This window comes from Etheostoma cragini, chromosome 12 (assembly GCF_013103735.1).
Source record: "Etheostoma cragini isolate CJK2018 chromosome 12, CSU_Ecrag_1.0, whole genome shotgun sequence".
Taxonomy (NCBI): Eukaryota; Metazoa; Chordata; class Actinopteri; order Perciformes; family Percidae; genus Etheostoma; species Etheostoma cragini.
In genome coordinates this window covers 13,560,706-13,584,434 of record NC_048418.1, presented here as the reverse complement: position 1 = coordinate 13,584,434, position 23,729 = coordinate 13,560,706, and the positions used below count along the sequence as shown (strand labels likewise).

The 23,729-nt window shown below is 37.4% G+C and overlaps 1 protein-coding gene across 1 annotated transcript in view; it reads right to left on the bottom strand.

Annotated features, from left to right (window-relative positions):
- Nucleotides 1-23,729, bottom strand: part of pth1r (parathyroid hormone 1 receptor) — a 47,098-nt gene that overhangs the window by 3,657 nt on the left and 19,712 nt on the right. Inside the window, exons 2-12 of the mRNA XM_034888162.1 lie at nt 20,555-20,657; nt 12,549-12,659; nt 12,203-12,324; nt 8,723-8,817; nt 6,594-6,780; nt 3,639-3,792; nt 3,152-3,212; nt 1,682-1,748; nt 1,446-1,540; nt 468-609; nt 58-99 (exon numbers count right to left, since the gene is read on the bottom strand). Of these exons, the coding sequence (XP_034744053.1) occupies nt 58-99; nt 468-609; nt 1,446-1,540; nt 1,682-1,748; nt 3,152-3,212; nt 3,639-3,792; nt 6,594-6,780; nt 8,723-8,817; nt 12,203-12,324; nt 12,549-12,659; nt 20,555-20,657 (1,179 nt within the window). The remainder of the gene's footprint in view (nt 1-57; nt 100-467; nt 610-1,445; nt 1,541-1,681; nt 1,749-3,151; nt 3,213-3,638; nt 3,793-6,593; nt 6,781-8,722; nt 8,818-12,202; nt 12,325-12,548; nt 12,660-20,554; nt 20,658-23,729) is intronic.

Here is a 23,729-nt window from a genome sequence, read left to right as displayed (position 1 = left end):
AAATACCATGCAGGAGTTTTTAGTGTAAAATGAAAAAAAAAAAAACTGAGTTCTTACCTCCCCATTGCAAAAGCAGTATATTATTGCAACCAAGAATCCCTGGAAAAGAATAGAGAAGGACTTGATGAATTTCCGGACCAGCTGTCTTACATGTGCACTTAATATAAACTTTTTGCTGCATAATTTGATATTTAGTATTTTAAAACATCAGCCACCCTCCCTTCCTCTTTATCTTAATTATGATCTAACCCAAACCAAATACCCCGGCACTAAGCAACTATTGGACGTTATGTAACTGATCTCTTTCAGTGTTTTCCAAGATTTCTTTTTGGGGATAATGACACATTCTCCCTAAGACTTGATTGATCAAGAAAGATAATCAGATTTGTTCAAACTGAAAGCATACATTCATATTTATTGGGACCTTTAGAGATAAATTAGCATTTCTGACATTACAGCAGATTTACCTGGAAAGAGTTGAACAGCATCTCATAGTGCATCTGTATCAGCCATGGAACTCCAGACACCTCTGTATATGGCATGGCATGGAATATGATGTAGTGAACACCAAAGAGTGGCATCAGCACCAATGTGGACTTCAACAGTTTTCTGTAATGGAAACCATAATATTCATAATTTAACAAATACTAGTTTCCTACACTGTCTGCACATTATAGAGCTAAAGCAGGGACTGAAAAAATTACTTTTTAGTCATTCAAAAGAAGGTTTAAGTAATAATGTAACACATGGTCTGTTTCCAGATTCTTTCAAGTATTTTTCTAATCATTCTAAACTGAATATCTTGGTTTCAGTCTGTTTGTTGGACGGAAACAGCTATTTGAAGAAGTAATCTTGGATATGGTGATGAGCATTTTTTTACAATCGTTCCAAAATGTTCTAGACTAAATAACATATTTAATTTATAGTGTATAGTTTTTGTCGCCGCCACGAGGAATTCTAAGTAATGACAACAAAAATGTTGCCTGGTCCACATGATACAAGCCTTCTGTGATCGCGCACCACTTTTACACCAACCAGTAGGTATCCAAAGTGCTTTACATGAGAAACCAAGATGAAAACAACAAAACATACAATTAAAAAAATGAAACATAGAAAACAGTAAAAACAGATAGGGTTACATGGAAACATGAGGAGGACAGGAGAAATGGTCACATCACTGCTACGTATAAAAAGCCATTCTAAATAATTAGGTTTAAAATTAAATCTGTAATAGGGAAAAATGTCAGGGGTAACATGTTCTAGAGTCGCTGGGCAGCAACTGCAATAGCCTGATCACCCCACTGTTTATATCTTGATTTTGGGACTTCTAAACCCAGATGATTTGAAGACCACTGATGAATAGTTTAAGAAGATCAGATGATCTTGTGAGCTTCAGAAATTAATTAAATAGATAAGAATTTGGCTAAATGCTAGTAAAACAGTACCTGTACTGTTGTCTTGTGTCACACCTTCCAGCATTTGTTTCTCGTAGTTTAGTTGCCAAGACTCTGATGATGTTCAGAAATAACATAAAATTAACCTGAAGACAAAATAGAAACATGGAATCAAGAAGTGTAATTGCCAACATAATAAGCTGTTATCCAAAAACTGTAATACCACAGGTGCAGTGAAACACTCTTACTCAGCAGGGGGAAAGTGAAAGGAGTGAGCATGCACTCACCACTATAGCCGCTAGGATAGGCACTTGATATATCCATTTCAAATTGCCCGCACTTAAGTCCCAACACCTGCAAAAGATAAACAACAACAAACCAGGGATCAGCAAGGGATAAGTAGGGATCAAACTCCAAGGTGTGATGATCCAGGATCCCTAGGGTGTCTCTCTGACACCGTTTCACGAAATCTTTAAGATAAAGATAGAGATTTAGACAAGACTCTCTCATGTTGATCTGACAGGTAACAAAACCATTGAGATATGAATCATAAGATAGAGAGATATATTTCCAACCTACTGAATTGATTCATTGCTCCTTGGCTTAACATCTTCACAGCTCTGAAAATACTTGTTTAGTTTGAGCCAAGGCACTGAAATCAAAAACTGCGTTTTTTTTGTTAGTTGGTATCAAAACAGTTCACTTGGCCAAACCGTCACATTTAATTAACGGTAGCAACCAATTATGCCATTGAGGTTGTTTTCTTTGTTTTCTCTCTCTCCATATTTAAGTGGCCATTAGGGGCTAAATTAATACATGTGTGGACAAAAAGCATTGATAGTGGGTGAATTAACCAGTGTGGCATCTACATTAAAAATATGTCTGATTTTTAGGCAGAATGCCCACCATTACATCTTCCTGCTGCATGTACATGTCCGAGCTGTAGTTACTATCGTTCTTGAAGCTGCTCTCCTGCTGACTGAGAAGTGGAATCTAAGGTTTAGTTTCACTGGACAGCTATTGGATCCCAGCTTAGCAATAAGCTCTCAGCTCCAGAGTCCTCAATGTTTGACTGTGACTACAAATAGTGCCAGTAAGAGAGAGTTAAAGGCCAGCCTAGTTGGTAAGAGGCAGTTTTCTCTCATGGTGAATCCTCTTGAATTCTTCTTGACTTCCTACCTGTCCTCAAGCCTTTTACTACAGAAGGTTGTGGCATATTCTGTCCGACATTTTTAGACTTGTTATCTTGAAAATTCAGTCGGTTTGAGAGTCTGCTGTAGCCTAGTTTGAATATGTACTGTAAGATAAGATAAGATAATTTGTTTATTAGTCCCCAATGGGGAAATTACTGCACTACACTCTGTGTACACACTTTTTGTTAGTACTCAAACACAGGCCTGAAATACACACACATGCTCAGGACCTATACATGCACTATACATGGAGAGATGTCAGAGTGAGCGGGCTGCCAGCTGAACCAGCGCCCTGAGCGGTCGGGGGGGTACGGTGCCTTGCTCAAGGGCACCTGGCAGTGCCCAGGAGGTGAACTGGCATCTCTCCAGCCACCAATCCACGCTCCCAACTTTTTGGGTCCATACAGGGATATATATACATATACATACTGTATATTTGTTGAAGGAGACAACAAGAAAAAGATACATCTGGTCAACAAAATAAATATAATGACGAAAAATGTACTTTATCTACATTCAAGTTCACCAAGACTAACGTGTATTTTATTTATGCAGATCACTTACTCTGTGTCTGCAAACGTGGCTCTCATAGTTGCCCAAACTGTCACAACCATAGCTGGTACTCCTAAAAAAATAGAATACCAAATTCAAATTGTTGTAATATAATTGTCATCACAGTAAGAAAATGAAAGTGATTCCATGAGAAGGTTACAAATATGGGCCGAACCTGGGTAGCACAGCATCCACATTGTATGCGCTGTGCTTATGTAACTTATACGCACAGTGTGTACAATGCAGGAACTGTAAAGCCCATATTCATGCAGTTTTTACGCAGACACAATTCCTTTACTATTGTCCTTACCTACCTATTAATACAATATCAGGATCTCTGGAATTTGACAGTAGCCCCCCTTGGTTTTTGTTTTGAAAATGATTAATTAGACCATACAAAAAAAAAATTACACATATTTAATTTAATTTGCATGCCAAGCCCACTAATTACATTGCAATCACGTTCGTGGAAGTAGAATATAAATGAAGCAGAACTCACCCCATCCAATCAGAGTAAATCCCCATAAATACTTTCTGTCTGAGAAGAAGGTCATGAAGATGAGGCTGTGGAGGTACAGACCCTCAACAAGGATCCAGTAGTAGTTGGTTGCCAGAAAGTACAAGAACAAGGTCACAACCACCTTGCAGCCGATCTATACACAGACAACATGCAATGAGAACAGATTAAATTACTACTCACACTGGCGAAAAGTTACACTTTCTTAATACTTTTTTAAATACAATACAGTCTGTAGACAGCTGCAGCTGGGGGTGCAGCTGCCAGAGACATAACATGAAAGAACAAGAAAGACCAAGAAAGACCAAGAGATTGGATTACATACATTACTTTGTACTGGCTTGGTGCGTGTTAAATAATTCATTTTTAAAATACTATTGAGAGGAAGAGCAAAAAAGAGCAAAACTTGAGATTGAAGGTGATGACAAAAGAGGATCTGCAAACTTTGGAGTGCTGCTGCTTGTAGTGATGTATCAATTCATTTCACAGTACTCCACTTCTTCCCCCCTGAAAACCTCCGTTCTGATACTGTTCGTTATGTTTGCTAGAGACAGTCGGCACAAAGTCATGACTGAATGAGAAAAAAAATTACTTTGATTGAAAAAAATTGATTTGGAAGGGGGGGAATAATCAGATTTAAGGGAGGGCTGGTGCCACCCTGTGCCCCCCTTCTAGCCTTGCCTTCCATTACACAGATATTTTACTCGGGAGACGTTACGATAAAGACCATTTAATGTCTGGTCCAACTTTTGTTGGACATTTGGAAAAATGTATTTAAAAGATGTAATTGTTCCTCCTTTTTATTAAGTCATTTAGGAAGTAAGTTAAATTCCAAATATTTATAATAAACAATTAAAACGATTGAGGGGGCTAATATTAATTTTAAAGAAAGAAAAAGACTGTCAATATTGTTAATCAAAGTGCTTTTATTGCAGATAGTCCACAAATGAAGCCAGAACATATAAGGAATGGACATAATGCCTGTGCTTTGAGATATTACATTTATCTTGGCTCGCTCAGTTGACAGTCAGCCATCAGCACACACACCCAAAGAGTTACATTTTAAACGGCATTGGCGCCTTTGTTATTCACAGCCTGCTATTTTTCTCTGACAGTGTCTTGATCCTAGACATCTTGATTCATTATCCACGGCCAAGATTTATTCTAAGCTTTTTGTTTGAAAGTATAATTAGTGAAATTGAAAGTAATTGAACTTTTTCGGTTTTTAAATCCACAATATGCAGTTGTTGAAACCATGGGAGTTTACTTGGAGTAACATTTGGACGCAATTATTTCCAGCTGTCAGTTAGTGTGTTTAAAAAGAAAAGAAAAAGAAAAGAAAAACCATAATAACAATTGGATGCTTTGTGTCATATGTGACATGACATGAATGTGTCAACCTTCTACATAATAAATATGTAATAAGGGTAAGACAATAGACATAACCACCATGTATAGGCCAAGAGAACTCAGTAATTAGGGCAGATGTTATGGGAGAAGAGAGCTGCAGCTCTTTGTGTGAAAGTTCTATTTTTTTTGGACCATTTGAATTTCCCTTGAAACATGCTGACTTATTATGAAGATCAGTGAAAACTGGGAGAAACATCACACAAGTCATTGAACGCCCAGGTTTGATATCCTGGAAATACGCCTTTTATATAGATTAAAAGTTGCATTTTGACCTCATTTAAGATTATTTCTGTTTGAACAGAGGTTAAGTCAGGTAAATGTGTATATAGTCTCATATCCACAATACCTCTGCCCTTAGCACCTGGATTCGAATCAGGAAACCCTCCCATCAAAACAAATGTCACACTGTGACGTACACACATCACCGGAGCACATACTGATCTAGTCAGCGATCAATTCAGCTCCAGTTAAAGTCAACCTCCAGACTGTTGTCCAGCTTCAGTGGTTGCTATTGTATTGTCACGTCATGATTATTAGAAGCCAATTCCTCTGTACTGATTACCAGTCTTAGGATTGTCATCTCCATCTTTTTTCATCAGCTGAATTCTAACAAGCTCTTCTGGGCCACAGCAGGGCTTTTTGCCACGGGGAGACACAGCTCTGTGATTTATAAAGCTACTGATTAATGAAATGTTGCCAGTGAAGCTTTGTTGCAAACCCTGTGCTGTGGACCAGCGACAATAAACCACAACCTGAAAGACAGATGCTTAGGAATCAGAAAGGTTGATCAAATAATTAAGAGTATGCAGTCAAAGTCAGCACATTAAATGAAATGTGCAATTGAGAAGTAAATAATGAAAACCTAATTTTAGCACCAAACACCTAATTTTAGCACCAAACACTGTCTACATTTTAATATCTGAAAAAGCCAGATCTTACCTCTTAATTTTCTTTTAGATTTACATTTACACTTCACATTTATAATGACACATGTAAAGTACTTTTAGGATGAAGCCCAAAACATCAGTGTTCCGTCATTGTGTCAAGAAGTATGCCACCTACTTTAATGAAGCAGTTTTAATCCAGTAAAACTCAATTTGGAGAGCCACAGGATATGTGTCCATTAAATATATTGCGCAAATTGTTTGTTTGCATGTTAAAGCATGCATGAAAAGTACCCAGTCTTTACCCATTTTTTAAACTTGACTCTGAAAGGGAAAGCCAAGTACTAGCCTATTAAAAGCTTGGCATGGTGACAAACAGTGCAGTTTATATGCTCCAGCACTGGAGAAGCAGGAAAAACTTTGCAAAATATCATTTTGTCTATGGAAGCAAAACACCCACTACATACAAGACAAATTATCTGCACACGAAAGGCAATCAAACAAGAATGTTGTTTTATGGGTATATTGGGCATTATACTGTAGCTTATATCTGAATCCTACCATAAATACTGCTACTACTTGTTATAGGAAGTTAATCCTTTTTAAGCCAAATTTGTGTGTTACAGTATGTTGGTGTACTTACAAACTGTGTTTTGTTGGCTGGTGGAGCCTCAGTGATGGACTTGAGGTCTTCCACTGTTGCTCTTTCCATGTTCTCTAAGGCCGATCCAGAGTAGAGCACAACATCTTTGACAAAAATACTGATAGCTCTTAGCATGTAGGACACAAATAAGTGCATGTGGATGTAGTTCCTGGTGCAGTGTAATCGTCTGTGGAGAAAACAAACAAAGCGGCATGGTCAAAAGATATATCTGTTGAAAATTGTGTCCATTTATATGTATATATGCGTGTGTGTGTGTGTGTGTGTGTGTGTGTGTGGTCTGGCAATCCTTCATTTAAGTGTGTGTAAGTACTTTCTCTCTCACACACACACACACACACACACACACACACACGCACACACACACACACACACACACAAACAAAACTCATTAGAACTCATTAGAATTAGAGCCAGCTGAATTCTACGCTGACTATAACACATTCTTGAGATTTAAGGGCTTGAAAAGCACAAATATTGAATTGCTTGGCTCAAAGTGAGCTGTAAAAACAAAATTGCAAGCATGTGTGGAAAACGCATGCAAATTTACTTCCAGACAAGCACAAGTTTAGCCGTCAAAAGTTTCATCTAAAACATCCTGTCTGTGCATTTACTGTGAAGGCGGCCTTTGAGGTGATGCGTCAGTATTAAAATAAGGTTTCTGGATCATTAGTCGTGACATTACAAAGTCAAATACTAATTTCCAATGAGAATTTACCTGAATATTATTTATTTTTATTTTTATTTCCAAAAGCCAACTTGAACCACGATATTCTGAAGTCCAAAGTAAAAAAATCTCATTACTTGAAATTATATTACTGCTATCCATTATTAACAATGTTTCTTCTAAAGCCTCATTAATGAGCCGAATATTTGACAAGCTACCCTAAGAGATCTATTGATTTACAGTAAGTGGAAAACTAATCTAGCGTACGTGTCCCTGGTGAAACATTCTGAACACAACTGCTGATGTGAAATATCCCTTTTCTCTTCCTGGAAAACATTTACAAGCTCTCCTGTCTAAAAGCTGCCATGTTGAAGGGAAGACATGGAAGGAGTGCTACGGAGTGCAGAGCCAGAATGTCAGATGGGCCCCTGGGATAACTTATTAAACTCATTTGGTCCATTGATTTCCTGGTGCCAGTTGGGAGCGTTCCTAAACCTGCCTGACTGCCGGCCTGTATAGTCACGCTGGTGGGAACATTGGTAAACAGCACCTTCACATCGATTCCTGATACTATCCATGCCAAAAAAATAAGCAAATAATGACAAATGTGCGCTGCATTAATTGGCTGTGGAAAAAAAGCTGTTGCCATACAAAAAAAGAATTCAACCTTGTTTAGTGTTTTTCTTCAGTGCAGCATGGTTGCCACTAAGGCAAGGGAGGTAAGGAAGGTAATGGTGACATTAATACAGCATCTGTGGTTAATCCATTTATCTCTTACAGTCCTTCAGTGAGAAGCAAACCTGTTCAAATACAATAACTTTCACAATTCTTCACATCTTTCATTAACTTCTTTTATTATCTTTGTATGTTTCATGGGGTAAGGGGAAATAAGCACACACTTTGTGATTTAAGAACTGTAATCTTTGTTAGTTTTGTAGAATACCAAAATCAATCTCCAAGCTTTGGTTGTTTGTCATCTTCATATAAAGTACAGTCTATGATCTAAACCTGAAATCAGCATGAAAATAACAAAGAACCTAAATGTCAGATAATGGAGCATGCAATACTACAAGCCTGGAGGCACAATCCTCCTCAAAGGTAGACATATCATAGTCTGTTAAAAGTCAAAATAAAAGTCAAAGGTAACGTTTGATTAAGTTTGCATGCTTCATGTTGTTGCCGTGACACAGAATGTCTTGGATCGCATTCTTGCATGATTTCATAATAAAGCCATTGAGCCATCATGAAATTACAATGCTTTCTGCTACACTGTACAGTATGTTTGCCACTGATTACATAGTATGAAATTGATCTTAATTGTGGCATCATGAAAACACTCAGTTTTGATCTTTTCTAACTTAATTTTCTATCCCTCTGTCTAAATCCCTCTTTTGGGAACATCAGTTAGTTGACAAGATTGACAGGGTGAACAGCATCGACTCACCGGAAATATCCCAAGATGACCACAGCCACCATGAGTGATCCCAGAGAGATGGAATACCCAACTGTGTAGATGAGATACAGACGGTGAAAGACGTCCTGTTGGAAGAGGGTAAACTGTTAGATAATCCAAAGGGCATCAAAATCTATAAAGGCTAAACTGGAGAGGAGCATCCTTCATTTACTGGATTGCTACTGTCCATTTTAGTTAGATTTCTGCATTTTAGTTTAAAAAGAAAGATAATAGCACCAACAGCATCAGTAAGCAGGACAGGTGGACTACAGAATGTGTCAACTACAAAAACAAAATGTCCAAAAATAGTAATAATAAAGATTTTTTGGTTTGTATGCTTGTACATAAATGAATCACAAATTGCCGAGATTTATACAAAAACACACTAACACGATTATATCCATCAGTAATAAATGGCAAATTGAGTCATTTTACTTTTAACAAACAATTAAATAACAATAAATCATGTTTACTAATAATTAGTAATGCTATTATTTATGTTTAAATATGTTTTACCATTTATTGTTGCACAAAAACTAATTTGTATATTATATTAAGTATTTATTGTGTATTAAGAATGATTTGTAAAATAATTAATGATATCATTTTTGAACTGTCTATAACCATTATTTGGATGATTTGATTTTGAATCAAATCATCATTTATAGATCAACCCAAAAAATTAATTAGGGCAAAATAATGTTACTTGATGCTTTGTTAACCCATTATTAGTCATAAACTAATTATTATAAGCATTACTTGCAACTGCATAAGTAGCCATCCAAATAATGCTTATACATTCCAAAACAATGATTAATATTGACATAATGTTAACTACCTATGTATAAACTATTTCACAATACACTTAACTAATAATGAATTAAAATAATGTATAGTATTACTAATAATTAGTAAACATCATACATCATCGTTTAAAGGTTTGTTAACCGTAAAACAATAACTATTGGTTTTAGGTCATAGGTTTCCATATTTATGTGAATACATTGCTAGTGATATTATATAATAGGATAGCTGTGAACACCAAATAGTGAAAAAACACACAATAACATCATTTTTTGATAGATGTTACGAGATCTGGTTTACTACACTTAAGAGTCAGGGTTTTTCTTAGTGCTTAGTAACATTAGCTCAAATTCAAGTGACAACATTACTCAAGGCAAGTGATTTTATTACAAAGAGCATGTTTTCACAACATTCACACTATAATATCACCTTCCCCCCAAAAAACTAAGCTTCGAAATTTGTTAACTTCAGTGTGTTTAGAAATGCATTGCCACCTGGTGACAGAAACGTCTCAAGCACCCAGAAGTTACTGATGGAAACAGCATTTGACATGGTTGGCGGAGCTGAGAAAGGCTGGGTGGGGCAGTTTGATCTTCCAGCTGTGCTCTGGCAGCCAGAGGACACTGTAAGGAGAGCCGTAGCCAGACCTACTGTGCGTCAACATGCTGAAGGGGCCAAGAGCCCCCAGTGATGTAAGCAGAAACTCTACTGCTGTTATCATTTAGCATCAGGATCGTGTGCCAAAAGAAAAATGGGTGTCTAAGTTGTGGTGGTGGTCTGGCAGTTGTGTTATGTGGGGCTTTCATTTGTGCATATGTATTTGTCATAATCTGCTTCTGCTCCCTCGGGAACCCATCAACGTGAGCCTCTGAAGTCAGAAAGAAACTGATGGGCACCATGATGAGGTTATGCCCACATCCTCTACACCACATTCAAGCAGGGGAGAGGAAAATGTTCTGTATGTGTGACATCTGATGTCTGCGGTGTAAAAATCCAATCAAGTTTTTATCAATGAGTTACTGATTACTCTATTTTCTGTCCAAAGGGCAAAGTGCAAAATCTTTTGTAACCAACACTACAAACGGCTTAGCCTTTCAATACAAACTTCTAATATACTAATATAAGATAATATACACCTCATTCATTTAAAGGCAATACATTATTAAAGGTAATAATGTTTAGGTTGTATTCTACATTTGTGGCTTAAATGTGGCTTATTCCTTTTTAAACACAAGAGTTATATTAAAGTTAGAGCTATTGAAACTGTAAGGATTGTCCAGAACCTGGGAGAATGGTTAGACTATTATATTGTTCTGTTGAAGTTGTTTGTTTAGCAAATGCTATTGTATTACAAAATGTTACAAAAACACAACAAGGGAACAATGGCTACTGTAGGGGCAGGCATCAAACAAGGATCATCCACGTATCGGCTCTATTAACTACTGTAATTATGCAAAAACTGTTTTTTTACATCATAACAACCACAAGTGACAAAATGAAATACAATTAAATCACTTCAATTTAAAATGTCTAGCCTCAGATTATTAAGAATGTACACACAGACACATAGTGATATATTGCATATATATATATGTGCGTACAATGATATTACAATGACGGTGTACTTCCATCTTTATGGCCACAGTATGTTTTAATGTGATATTTGGGTTATAGCAAAGTCCATAAAGAAATGGCTATCTGAGTCTGATAGAAAAGTTCTGGATTGGCCTTCACAGAGCGCTGACCTCACCCCCATCAAACACCTTGAGGACAGCTGGAATGAGTTGGTCACCAACTGTGAGCCAGGTCTTATCACCAATCATCTGTCTCCCATTCTTGCTGCTCTCATTCGGCCAGGTTTTAAAATCAGTTACACGTGGTTGTTATGTTCAGCTCCGTGTTCATTGTCCGTATACTTTGGCAATGTAGTGCATTTAAATTGAACACATTTACGAAATTTAAATGAATAAACAAAGAAAAAAAAGCAACTGAAATATCAAAAAATATGTATAATTAAAGGTGTTTGACAAAATAAAACCTCCAATAGTAGGGAGACACTTTTTGTAGTTTGAATCATTAAAGCAACATGACATCAGGACGTACATGGCATCCTTGTGTCTAAATGTCTTTGCATCACTCTCTTGCTATAAAGGTGCCTAGGAGGTTAAGTCAATTCAATTCAATTCAATTCAACAAATCTTTAATGTCCGTGTAGGGCGATTCTGGTCCACCACAAGAAAGGATGATTGCTGAGTTCTTAGATTTCTCTGAATAGGATACTTTCTAGAAAGTTTCCAATTAGCAATTAAGACTAATGTGACACTGCCTTTAATTTAATTCTGACCAGACATTTAGCTAATGGCAGCCTCATCTTATCACAAAGCAACCACATTGCCATCCTGTCATCATCTCTCCAACATTATCCCGAAATATAACTAAATGCGATTCTATTTCATTCGCACTGTACATTACTAAAAAGACATGTCAACAGTGTGTTACACATTTCAAAAGGAGTTGCAATTGAAGGGTTAAATAGGTTTAACCTTTGCCTAAATGGCTGCAATATTAATAGCCTGACAATTGACTCTATGCATTTACAAAGACTAGTGGAGGAAGACACTGTATCTGTGACGATGAACATGTAAATAATGATGAAGCAAATCCCACCTTTTCATGGCTGTGGTTGTAATGGTAGAAGAATTTTGTACATTCGTTATAATTGGCCCATGTCTTGTTGGTTGTGGCCAGTTCCCACGTTCCGTTGTTGTCACACCGACGGTATGCTAGTCCTAGACATCAAACAGAAAAGACTACCTTTAATTACAGCTAGTTGTTTTCCAATTACTCAACCTGAGCTTGCTTCTTAATTGAATCTGCATAATTGCAGAAATTGCAAAAGAGCCCAAGTTATGATTTTGCAGTATACAGCAGCACCCAAGGCCTAGTGCTTTTTCACCAGCAGAAAGTGAGCTTAAGGATTTCAACTGCTGACTGTATTCAGGGCCAGTCTTACCTTTATGGTTGAAGTCATGGATATACTCTGGACAGGAGGTGGATACAAGCTTTCCCGGGGGCCCTTCAGGCCAACAAACAATGCCGTCCCACTCTGGTGAGCAGTAACCATCTGCGGAGACAAAAGCAGTGCTGACTTTTAAAAATAGAGCCACAGAGTGCTGTTCTCAAAGAACTGCTGCATTACAAAGCCATAGGAATTTAAGACAGCAGTAGTGCTGTATGTTTTCAAGTGTTTTGTTCTGTATTCTGAAAAATTAGGCAAAGTATGTGAACTTTACACTGTATGTAAATCAGCACCGTAGAGCAGCCTTCTAAGGAAAACAAGGGTCACCCAGAGAACAATCTGTTGTTATATAATTAAGACTTGCAATCATGGAATGCTGATAACAAGGTCTCCACTGAATCTAGTGTGCTCATTAAGTTTTGCTTGTTGTTGATTTCCATAACTGCCTTATTGTTAAACATATTCGGATGTGTTGAATGGAATTCGTTTCAAACACAACACTGGCTAAATTATTGTATTCCTAACAGCCTATGATATCAAAACAAAAGTGCTATAGCTTAGTTCAAGAGCTTATTTTTCTTTTTTTGTGCCACACGTTTGCTTTTGACCTGCATTAATTAGGGGTGTGAGTGTTAAACAATTATTTCTCCAACTAATCTGTAAAATGACAAAACATTATGAAAATTGTCCATCTTACACTCCTAAAATGCCTATGACCAAAACATTTAATATTTTGTCTGACAAAAACCCTAAGATATAACAACTGAAATAACATAAAACACAGACAATCTCTGCAAATCTTCACATTTAAGAAGCTGCAGTTTCAATGTGAGTTGAGCGCTTACAATTCATATTTTTAGGAGCCGGAAACAAAGAACTTAATTGACATTTTTGAACAACTAATTGTGACAGGAACACATTTTTTTTTTTTACTTATAACTGGATTGATTACAGTCACAATCTAAGAATACAGCATAAGTATCACATGACTTTGAAATTAATGAATGAATAAAGTATTATAATTATAATATCTCACGTCCTTTTATCGCTGCATTACTTGATAAGGTAATACAATTAAATAAGATAAAAACATCCTGCAATTTCACTTCACATTTATAGATTTCAGAATAACCTTTTTCAGTTCAGGTTTCACAATTTTGAGATTGTGTAAAGGAACATTTAGCATTTAAAACGTTTCCCAGGATTCAGTAAAACATGGAGATTTCAATACTTTCCTACAATACTGCTGACTGTGTGCTTTACCTGAAGATCACACAGACCAACTTTTGTCCTCTATCTTCATAAAAAATTCATGACATAGGACTTTATTATAATACATCTATACTTCAGAAATAGAGCTGCAGGTTCAAAAGGTGGAGAAAAAAAAGCCATTTCCAAGCGTAGAGCACCTTAATTGTCAGCTAAACCGTCGACATAATCCCTCCGATAGTGGGTGTAAAGCAAAGTCACTTTCCCCACATATTCCTGGCAAAAGCCTTCCTTATGGCTTGGCATTTATGTTGTATTATTGAAAACATCTGCCCAACTTTGACCACTAATAAGTAGCTAAGGATAAAACTAAAACTATCCTCTCTTTGCAGTCGATCCATTATTTTCTCATTCCTATAATCAAACTTACAAAGAAACATCTGAAGCGATGACGGCATGCTTTTTATTTGCCTGTCACTTGGAGCGCAAAATTAAAGAGCAGACTGAGTGGAGCTGACTGATTCCTACAGATCTCTGGTGGGAGAAATACAGCGTTTAGTTTTTAAAATCACATTGACCACACATCCTAGGAGTAAAATTGCTTTTACCAAAGCTTTTATTAGCATAGGACCACCTACTAAGTTAGGCTTGAATTAAACACGGGACACACACACACACACACACACGCGATTAAAATATAAATGTGTCTATGGGGGGACTTTGATGTTAGTGATGTCACTGGGGTTTTTAATACTGTTTTCTTTCCACCCATTTCATTTTATTCTGACCTGCAGATGTCAAAATACATATTGCATTTTCTCCTGATACATGCAACCTTTTATAATGATTGCTGAAGTTATTCTACACCCAGACCACAAGCTAGAAGGCTGAGCTATTTTCACACTGCAAGGTCTGGGGCATTGAACCCACATCCCTCCACTGTCCTCTCCAGGCAAACCTCAGTGTTTCCCTAAATGAAAACCTTGTCTTAGCCACGTAATGGAGATGTGTGTACTTAAAACACAAATGAGAAATAAAACCAAACAGATGAAAAGTTGAATTGTCAACCAAAACCGAGGTTTTAGCCTTACGGAGGAGCTAATCCTTTCTCAATGAAGCTGGAATTCAATCATCAATTCATTACTCTAAGCAAATCCTACATTTCACACTAGAAAGTGTGTTTTATAAATAGACATCACTCCATCTTCTATAATAGTTTAGAAAACCATGAGTTTACAGTGCCAGAAAAAAAAAAAACTCTGGGGGTGGTCAGGCAGGACACACGCAAGACAATACAGATGTAAATCCTAAAAGTCCTAAAAATGCACGCTAACTGCTATTCTCTCCGTTCACCTCAGCCCACAGATTCAAGGTCCCACCACAATACAAGAAGACGGAAAAAAAGAATGTTTTAAAAAATTGCAAGAGGGAATGCTGTCCAAGTCCAAATGACCACTCCAGGGAAAACACTTACACGGGTCACCAGAAAGCAAATGTAATGCTTTCCATGAACTTTATCTCAAATCTTGACAGCCTTTAAATCTTACAGCATCACAGACAAACCACTACCAAGATTTGAAATGATTTTCACATGCCAAACAAACAACCAGATAAGACACTTAAGTTCAATAAGGGTCAAATAAAGGGAAGTCAAAGCAATTCATGAGTATGGTGGCCAACAGGGGAAAACACACTGCAACTTACTAAAACACACGCAAATAGACAAAACACAAGCAAATTAACATCTTAATTAATTTGCCAACACATGTGCATCATTTAGCAAACGAGCTGCAAATACAGACAAAAGAACTAAATATAGAAACGATGCAAAAAGTAGGGGAGCGCTAAGTGGAACAACTTGATGTTAGACCACAGAGAGAGAGAGAGAGCAAGAGAAAGAGAGAAAGAGAGACAGAGAGAGAGAGAGAGAGAGAGAGCGAGGGCGCGTTCAATCTCATAACAATGTGCACCTGAGATCATAGACTCTAAATAGGCTTGTTTGAGGTGAGCCAGGTCTTCGCATAATCAATCACCGGCGATCGCCGGCCAATGCATGGCGGTTAGATTTGTGTCCGACTTGATCCAAACTTGCTCTGATGTCATGCACACGTAGGCAACGATAAGGCGGCCGCAGTTCTGAGACGCAGGCGGCGCAGTTGCTTTTCACCGACTGCCAGACCCAGGTGGACCCAGAGCACGCTGGAAAACACTGGCCTTTGAGCTGATTTAACAGCTGATTGGTTCAGAAACGACTCAACATGGTGACTGTTTAAATGAAGTTTTTACTGTTTTTGAATCGGAGGGATTTTAACTGCTAACTTCGGCTTATTCTGTTCATAACACATATTGTGTGGCTGATAGTGACGTTTAGAAGTCAGAGATACTAAATTTGTTCAGGAATCGAATGGAAACTGTCTGACTTTACCACAGATTTTTGTCACCGACCCCGGCTGCTGCCGCCTGCTCTCATCCACTTCACAGGCGAGGCACAGTTCATCTGAAACAAGCCTAATATTAGGCAGCTGTAAAGTTGGACAGTTTCCAGCCAATTCCTGTCCTGCAGCCTTCAAGCTGAACAGGAAGTGACATAACCCCTGTGGTCCAATTCCGATTTAATAAATGTTATTGGACCTATATATCAGCTTAGACGCAGTCTCCAGTTGTTTTAATTATGACAGAGTAGGTCTCAAAATGCTCTGCATGCGATCTGTGGCAGATTTTACTTAACAACAGACTGTATATGATCCGTAATCTGGACAGATTTAGTCTCTCTGACTTCTAAATGTCCCTATCAGCCACGCAACATGTGTTATGAACAGAATAAGCCAAAGTTACCAGTTATAATCCACACAATCCAAAAACATTCAAAAGTTTATGTTAAACATCATTATGTTGAGTCGATTCTGAACCAATCAGTTGTTAAATCAGCTGAGAGGCCGGATTGTGTGCTTTTCTTTTTACCTTGTTTGTGTATTTGTTTGTGTTGTGTGTATTTGGAGTGCGTTTGCTAAATGCCGCGCATGTGTCGTCAACTCAATGAAGAGGTTTTCTTAATATGTTTGTGTTTTGTCTATTTGCATGTGTTTCATAAAGTTTGTTTTACAGTTTGTTTCCCCTTACGGCCACTGTACGTGTGCCATTAAGTAAGACAAAATCTGAAATCAAGCATGTTAACTGAGCACATGTTTTGCTCATCCAGCCATAAAACAGCCACATTAGTGACTCTTTTTTCTCTTCATTAAGGTAATATGTTTATCTTAATCACTTCAACCATTATTTGATGGAACACACATGTGCAACGTTCCAAAAGAGGTCAAAAAACAGACCCCACATACAGGATGAGTCACAATCCGGTTTGTGCCAGCAGCTTCAGGTATGCAGATCAGCGCTGATGTGCTCATGTACCCCCGAGACAGGAGCTTTTCACAAAATGAGACCTCCCTGATAAGCTTGTTAGAGTCCACATTCAATGTAAACAACCCCACTATCTACAGACCGAGAAACATGCCCATAAATGAGTATAAAGTGCATATAGGGCTGCCAATAACTATTATTTATATTACAGATTAATCCATCAATATCGTTTATTGTTCAATGCTTGTTTTGTGTGACCAACAGTTCAAACCCCCGATTTATTCAGTGTCATTACATTAATTAATCATGCGAAACAGAAAAAGAGCAAATTCTCACTTTGAGGTTGTTCATTTCTTTAACGTTTCATTTCTTATACTGCACTGTCTTTTATTCTTGTGTTTTATCTGTTTTTATTGTTTTAACTGTTTTTGTGTAGAGCACTTTGAATTGCCCTGTTGCTAAAATGCGCTGTACAAATAAAGCTGCATTGCCTTGAGAAGCTGGAAAACGTACTATTCATTAAAGCTGAATCCACTAATTGATTAATTATTAACTACACTGCATGGAGAAACAGCATAGTTTGCTACAGTTACAGTATAGTTCGGCATTTGGGGAAAAAACAATTAATCACTTTCTTTCAGTTGCGTGAACATTCTATAATTTGGTTCAAATTCAATTCACAAACATTATGTAAATGACAGCTGCAACTGAGAATAAATGTGCTTGGGGGCTGCTGGTGAAGTGCGACAGCAGGCTTGCCAGTCACTTGGACGTGTCAGGATGGATTAAGCATGACGGTGGTCAGAGAGAGGCCCAATGTTTGACTCTGCTCTGCATTAGCATCTCTGGCCATCCTGTTCCATAAGCTTTGAGGAAAGGCAGCGTTTTTATAAAAGCCCTTGACATCTTAAACAAGCTGATGCTCGGCGCCTACAGCTTTCAATAATAGCAATTCTGTCATAGTTTTTAAAATCCAATTTGGGCTTTGGACATTTATCAAAACCATGAAAAGTTGGGAAATACCAAGCTGGGCAATGTACTGTAACTAGTGGGAACGGTCAACAAAAGCTTTTGTGTTCCCAGCCTAAAAGAAAACATTTTTAATTATGTGTTTCATTTTTAAGGGGGTACCGTTTTGAGGGTTGAAGAATTCAAGGCGACCACAATGCACTGGGGTTAAAGAGAAAATAATATGATTGGTTTGGCTGTGGAATCCAAAATCCTCCTATGAACAATCAACTGGGAAAATGACAGTAACCACAGTGAGATACAGTAAATGCTAGGGTCTGCTGGAAAATCTTGCTCTTAAAACACCCCTAAATACACAAACACTGTACACTGCTCAGGGTACTTGATAAGAACATATCAGCAAAAAGTAGGCAAGAAATGGGTCTTTCTTAAACTTTTGTAATAATGAACGCCAACCGGTGCGGGGAGTCGGGGTGCTGAGCGTGCTGCAGCACCTCCGGCATGTTCTGTAGGCCTTGTTTAACCGCAATGGAAATTAAAAAAAAGTAAATCTGTTCTGGAAATCTGGAAAGTCTGTTCCAGTATTTTTTTAGACTGGGATATTTCATAATTTAGTCTAGACAATGACTACTATGTTCCATTTACTTATTTTCAAAATGTGTATTACTTTGTCTTTGCCGATTGGGATGAGGCCCCCACAAAGGGGCGTCATGTCAGTTACACAAGCAACATGCACGCATGTAGCTACGCTGTAGCTAGTGAATATCAAAATCTCACAAAGGAGAAGAGTAGACAATAGTCAGTTTATCATTGAAGTTGAGTGTATGAACTACACTGCAGACTGGACTTTCTTTTAACAGTAAAAAAAACAGAGTGACAGCTGTCTCATATGATCCTCCAAGGATCTGAGCTCGTCTCCTGTATGATAAGGCTGTATCCTCACTCTTCTGCATTATTTATACTATAATAACCGGGTCTGTGTAGTTACTGTGGCCGCTTCGACATTCAGTGTGTTGGTGTTTGAGATGGCTGTATGTTGTAGTTTAAAACGTTAATAGAAAAAATTGTGTAAAATGATGTTAATAACTATTAAAACTATGATCCTGGCCATTCAAATGATTGCAAAAACATATATGTCGCGCAGCATTTAGCGTGACGTTATTAAATAAACAGACTTTCTCTCAGCACGCTGACGGACTTTCTGTGTCCCTGATCAAGGTGATTCTTGCAGTGCGCTGCAGTGTGCACATCTTCTGCTGATTAGTAGAAGCACTTATCATCAACAATCCTATTCAAACAAATCACTGATCACATTTAATCAACAAGGCGGTCTTTACAGTCTCTCTCACTTTCACTCTTGTGATCATCATGGTTTTGCTGCTGGTTACGCTGTAAACTTTACCTTTTGTGTATTGTTGATTTCTTCCTCCATCACTCCAGCTTTTCCTAGTACTTCTCTTACATCTCATAAGCATTGACTGCCTTGTGCACCATGTGTATAGGTTCTGCTCTGTTTAAACCCTGGGGAATTCATTGCACCCCATTTAACCTCTTGCTCCAGCTGCAATTAATTTGGGAGTTCTTCATAGCTCAGCCCACTATGAAAAATAAAACCATTTTGCTGCAACTAATGGCTAGGACTCCCTTTATTATTCTTTGACTCTTAGAACTATTGGAGAACTAATCAATGCTAATGAAGTGGGAAGCTGCCATCACAAATATTTAAATATCCTATGTAATTAGGTCCTTTAATTGATGTTAAGCAAGGCATTTTGGTTGATCCTGTATGTGCAAACCATGATAGACAGGCTTATGGATTCTCTTATCTATCCAAAAATCAAACTTCAACACTCTACATAGTAGAATGCCTTTTGTCATTCTACTATGGAAAAAAAATCCCAATCTGGTTAAAGGAGCAAACGATGGACTAAAACCTACGAGCCTTGAGTGATTTCAGATTCACAACACCAGAAATTCTGATCAGCAGCAAAAATAAATATTAAAGAGATATTTTCTCACATTCTTGCTATTCTTTAAACATGTCTAGCAGCGTGGCTGCAGCAGGCCCACTATGTTGTTCCAGATTTAAAAATCTAAACAATTATACCATGGTTCGCTATGACATGTACAGATGTCAATGGTCCCTTGAGGATGGATCCTACTGACTCTGGTGATCCTCTGACTTTCCTCTCGCATTGTGAGGTTAGTGATTTATTGACTGGATTGTTGGGAAATCTGGTACCGACATTTTTAATTTGTCGAATATGTTGGTTTATAACCAAATACCTGCAAAAGTAATGACATTTACACTTAGTGTGAATACTCAGTGCTTATGAGCAATTTTTTGAATGTTAACAGAGTAATGTTAAAAGATGATGAACATTGGAAACATTATACCTGCAAAATCAGCATGTTAGCATTGTCGACATGTCACCACTTAGACATTAACATCTTGTTTCTCTACTCACCATGAACCTTGTGCCTTGACTTAATGTTGCCCTCGCACTTCCGTTTGGCTCTGACCAACAGGCCTATCTGTTCATCTTTTGTAAGCACATCATCTGCGAAAGCCTGCAAAGTTAGAAAGTGACATGGAGTTATTGAAGAGAAATGACGGTATGCAAAATGCATGTTGTAAACACCAAAATCCATCAATGAACAACATCATTTAGCAACATAACCATTTTTGAGCCATCCAAAGAAGCTATTTTTTTACATGCCAGGGTGTTTTTTAACTGACCGTTTGTGGTCTGAAGCAAATTTTCTGACCTTTCTCTAATAAAAGGAGCATGAAATGCATCAGTTGGCTCCCAGAGAGCACTCCCAGATGACTGAATCAACACTGATTCACCCATTATTTCAAAGGGTAGATGGGATTGAATTATAGTTTATTTTTATACGTTGAAAACATTTTACAATACATAATATACAATAATTATCCACGAGAAACCAGACCTTTTTATGACATTTTCTTAATTCAAACTATTGTCCAACATGATATTGGTCTCTACTGTACATGTAAATAAAGTGCAAGATAACTGTTAAGTGTATAAGCTAACTCATTAACATTTCCAAAGAGTAAATGACAGCAGGATCAATCTCAATGTAAATAACCTTTTCAACGAAATGATCAAATGTAGAATATTTATAAAACCAAAGTTACAGAACAAATGTATCAATAAATGAAAAAGTGACATATATATATGAAATATTTACATTTTAAAAACCTTTCAGGCCTGATAAAAGGTATCAGTATTCAACACAAGACATCAGGAAAAAAAAACAGTTTTGATGGTCAACACAGCTCATTACTAAAGTTTTATGAATAACTAAATCCATGTTATCTTTCGCTTATTGTGGTACAAAGTCACTCACTTACACACACTCTTTCATTACTATCTCCTTGAAGAGCCTCTAATTTACATTCACACCTGTAGTCTTTTCACTGGCGTCCTGTTTCTGGAAGAATGTATTTCAAAATGCTACTGTTGGTTTATAAAGGAATAAGTTTGACTGGGACAGACCGGTCTGCTTTCTGTCCCCAGAGTCAGAACCAAACATGGAGAAGTTGTGTTTAAGCGCTATAGATGTGTTTAAACAAACTCCCAGACAACTGCAGGGCTGCTGCAACTTTGTTCTTTCAAATCAAGGCTTAAGAAAGTTCTGTTTCACGCTGCCTTTTATTGAATCAAGTAATTGTTGATTTCCTACACTGTACTGTGACTTAAACATTCTTGTATTTCATACCTGTCTTTCTCCATTTTAAGCTTAATTTTATTTCAAAGTCTTCAATGAATGTTTTCAATTGTTTCTTGTAGCTAAAATGTGCTATGTTGCATAAAAATATAATAAATGTATAAATAAAGTTGCCTTGCCTTGCATATTGAAAACCTGACCAAAATCCAGTGTTGATTCAATTAAATTTTTCCCAACATGTTAACTGCAACTGCTGTAGAAATGTTGATAATAATGGTAATGAGATTTATCAACCTTTCAGAACATACAGTAACTCAATGTTGGATTGATGACTTCTGCTATCTCCACACATGATTTCCTCTTTTCACAGCTGCTTCAAAACCCTCTAATGCCTGCTTTCTGCACCTCTGGTCATAGTGCTGCAGGTAACGCGTTCTAAATCCGTTTTCTTTCTGTGAAATATTCCTGAAAATGTGCACTGCTGTCAATTTCTTGAATGGAATGCAACAGGGTCACCTGGGTGCTAGACAGCCTGGTCTGAATCTGGAAGGTCAGATCAGATTGTACTTTGATCGTCCGTCAAAATGTTCAAGAGAAAAACTGTAGAGTCCTTTCTGTCCTAACCCTCTGGGATCTGAGAGTATTTTCAGACATTAGTTTTTAAAAAGCCAGAATGTTGTAAAAGGATGTTTAGCTTGAATAAACAGTGTCATGTTTCACTTGTTGTTTATAGTCCCAGCTTGTATTCCTGTGGTTATAGCCACTGGGGGTCAATAATCAAATGGGACAAATGACATTTTATTCCGAACACTTTCTCACACATTAAATGTTCTCAGCTTTTTAACATTGTGTTTAAGAGTGGCGTTATACTTCAGGTGTGGTTTTCCAGTCATGGAAACATTTTCCATTCTAATAGGTCACACTGACTGGCTCACCTTTTGCCTGTGGATCACTTTTGGGCAATGACAAATGTGACTGTAATAAAAATGACCACATTCATTTTTGACAGAGCGTGACAATAGAAGTGGAAATTGAAACAGAGAAATTCAAGCCCAGTGCTAAAACTAAAGTATAGATCAGCGCACAAATCATCAGAATTTTCTACGCTGGCATTAATGGCATTTCATGGTGCTTTGAGCCAATACTGCAGCAAAATGCAATATCTATGCACAGTGAAACACAAACCAACACGTATGTCATACACTGTGCCTTGAGGTGCGGCTAAAAACTCCCTTGTTTGTTTTGGTTCAGTGATGCAGAGCAAAAACTACAAATTAAAGACAGACGTTTGCTCAGAGCAGCTGACTCCCTGGCTGCAGTTGTATTTATCAGCGGAAGACACAAATTAGCCTTCGTCTGGATGAAAAGAAATCATATTCTGCTCTCAAGTTCACATAGTAATGGGGGAATTTATTTTGAAAAAAATCATTCCAACATGCAGAGAAAAAAGAAAGAGAGACAGAGAGAGTGAAGAATTTGAATGATTTGCCAATGATTTGTCCATGTCTCCCTTGTAAGTAGCATTTTAATCTGTCAAACACAATTCATTTGTAACATTTGTGCATTGCAGATGTTGTTCACTAGAGACAAACTAGTATTTCTGAGTGACAACAAACTAAGGAAATGTTATAAAAGGTGAATGCTTGCATACTAATATATGTGTTTAGGCATATGACAAGCCTTAGTGAATGTGCTATATCCAACAGTACATCATTCTTAGCACCTGAACTATATGCTGCTTTCTGTTTCTCACTATGAAATGGCAGTGGTGCATGAAGTATTCTGATCTTACGCCTATGTAAAAAACAGTCATGCAACTATGTAAAGATAGTTTTTACAAAAGAGAACAAAAAAAGAGTATCAGCAAATTTAAAAGTAAAAGTTAACATCAAGCAACAGAAATGCCCTTTTTGGAGTGGGATTATTACATTTTACATCATTGTGTAA